General features: G+C 70.2%; 1 protein-coding gene across 1 annotated transcript in view; it reads left to right on the forward strand.

The window, feature by feature from the left end:
• FAM53B (family with sequence similarity 53, member B) overlaps window positions 1–2,516 on the forward strand; it is a 22,895-nt gene that overhangs the window by 5,705 nt on the left and 14,674 nt on the right. Inside the window, exon 2 of the mRNA XM_004680961.2 lies at window positions 1,931–1,985. Within this exon, the coding sequence (XP_004681018.1) occupies window positions 1,931–1,985 (55 nt within the window). The remainder of the gene's footprint in view (window positions 1–1,930; window positions 1,986–2,516) is intronic.

The raw sequence follows: 2,516 nt of genomic DNA on the forward strand, positions 1-2,516 counted from the left end.
GGGGGGCGCGGTCCCGCTGGGTGCGTGCCCGCCCTCCAGGGCAGACGGGGCAGAGGGAAGCCTGGCCCCCCCAGTGTGCGTCTGCTCCCCAGCAGCGGGTCTGCAGCACGCTGATAACCCCACTGGCCAGGGCGTGGCGGGCTGGGGAGGGCCCGGGCAGCTCGCGTGCCAGCCCGGTGACTTCCCTGGGTGGACGGAGCCCTGCGTCGCCATCCTTCCTGGGGCGTCCCGGGGGCCCCGGTGTTGGGAGGAGAGCCCAAGGAACACATGCCCCTGGCCGCGTCCCCGTGCCCGGAACTCCAGGCCGTCCCCGGGCACCTGCGCCCCAAGGTGCGCACGAGCCTCTACCCCCCGCTGGGGTTCTGTGGGCTTGGCCGCGCCGCCCCACCCCTCAGCCTGGGGCTGTGGCTCCCCAGTGTGTGTGTGCTGGGTGTTGGGGCTGCAGTGTCGGCCTCCCGTGGCCCAGCCCTGGCCGTGACGAGCCCCCTCCCTCTGGGAGCCTCCCGGGCTCCCCGACTGTGCGGCCCGGCGGTTCGGCATTTGCCGCCTCCCCCGAGGGTGGTGCGGGCATTGTGTGTCCCAGCTGGCGGGAGGCAGAAGCTGAGTCTTGAGCTCTTTCCAGATCTTTCCTCGATGGCTGTAGCCTGGGGGGTTCCGTCCCTGTGGAATCAGACTCCCTGCAACTAGGGATTGTGCCCCTTGCGGAGGCGGGCGGGTGAGCGCCTCGCTCCCCTCTGCCCTCGGGTCCTTCCACACCAGTCCCGAGGGTCCGCACCCCGTCTGGGTCCCCAGTGTCCGCACCCCGTCTGGGCTGTCCCCCCCCCAGCTGGCTTGTCTGTGTCCCCCAGTAAACGGCAGCCTCCCGGGACCCTCTGTCCCCCAGTGGTCAGGATGGACCCTGAGCAGGGATGGACTGTCCTGAAGGAACACAGAGCAGATGGGGCAAAGTCCCCCAAACTGGGCGTCTGGGGCAGGGGTGTGAAGAGTGGGTGCCAGGCGCTCCCACCCTCTTATCTGGGTGGGCCAGGTGTTCTGTCAGCCCCACCCGCACCCTCCCAGCCCGGGAGGGCCAGGCTGGCTCCCTGCCTGCTCCTTGCCTACGCGCTTTGGGTGGCCCTGTCGCCCGGTGGGTGCCTCCCAGAAGGTGGGGTTACCGGCAGGCTCCCGCCGCCGGGGCCGAGAGCCTCTTCAGGAGCGTGGGCGCAGCCGTTAGCACATTCTGCACGTGGGTAATCCCCAGGCCGGGCTGCTGACTGGCTGCCTGACTGCCTGGGGTCCTGTGAGGGGCTCGAGGCCCGTCCTGGGGCCAGGCCAGGCCGGGCAGCCCCCACCCCACGGCCTCGCCTGCCCGGAAGCCCGCGGGTCCCAACCAGGCTGTTGGGGAGCTGCGCAGCCTGGGCCTGGGGCTCCTCCAGGCCCAGCGCCAGTCGTCCACTCCGGGGCCACAGCGTCCCTGGGTGGGCGGAGGGAGCTGCAGAAGCTGACCGTGGAAAGGGAGCCGTGTGGCGCGGAGGCGCCGGGGGCCCGGGCCAGAGCCGAGAGTGGAGCCCGACACTTGCGACTCCGTCTGGGCTCCGAGGACGCCTGGGGCCGCGCTCTCCCCAGCGGCCTGCTGCGTCCAGGGCGGGGCCTGGGGCCTGCTCTTCCCTCGCTCGGCCTGGGCCTGGGCCTGCGAGGCCGCCCTGCGGCTCCCCCGCACGCTGCCCGCCCCCCCCTTGCCCTCGCCCTCCACACCGCGCTGGGGGCCCTCGTGGGCTCCCGACCCCGTGACTCTCTGGAGACCGGGGAGGCCCGGCCGGCCACTTTCTCCCTGCCCCCGGCTGGCCTGGCGGCGGCAGCCACCCCGCTAATCGCGACTGTGTGAGGGTCTGTGCGGGCTCGTGTGCTTCTTATGACTCCAAGAGTGAAAAGCTTTTCTGGTTGTTTTCAGCACACGCCAAAGAAGATGAGTCAAGGACCGACACTTTTCTCTTGTGGAATTATGGGTGAGTAACCGGCGGCACGCGCCGTCCTTCCGCAGCCGTTTCTCCGGACCCGTCCCGCAGGGGGCCCCGGAAGCACCCCGTGGACCCACGACCCTCCCGCGCGGGCCCCAGGCGCCACTGGCGTGCGGCTGACGAAGGCCACACCCAGCGAGAGCTGGGGCGTTTCCGTCCGATTATTAAATGGTCGTCGTGTTCGTGGGGTTTCTTGTTTTTTTCTTTTTTTGCTTACTGGGGTTCCGGCCAGAGGCGCAGGGGCGGCGAGAGGCTTCGCCAGAGACAGCGGGGAGCAGAGCAGGCGGATGGATGAAGCCCACTGCTGAGGGAGCAGCGGGCGGTCAGGAGAGGCCTGCCGTGCCCTGGGGGTCACTCCTGGGCGATCGAGCTCGCACTGAGGCGGCTGCGCGTCAGCCGGCTGCGCCCCCAGGGCGGGCCGCGTCCCTGTGTTTGAGTAAGGAAATGCACCCCAGTAGAAAGCACAACCTGTCGTCGCCCCAGCACCGATGATGCCCGCTGTTAGATTTCGGGGCATCC

This window comes from Condylura cristata, unplaced genomic scaffold (genome assembly GCF_000260355.1).
Source record: "Condylura cristata isolate star-nosed mole 26May11 unplaced genomic scaffold, ConCri1.0 scaffold00011, whole genome shotgun sequence".
NCBI lineage: Eukaryota > Metazoa > Chordata > Mammalia > Eulipotyphla > Talpidae > Condylura > Condylura cristata.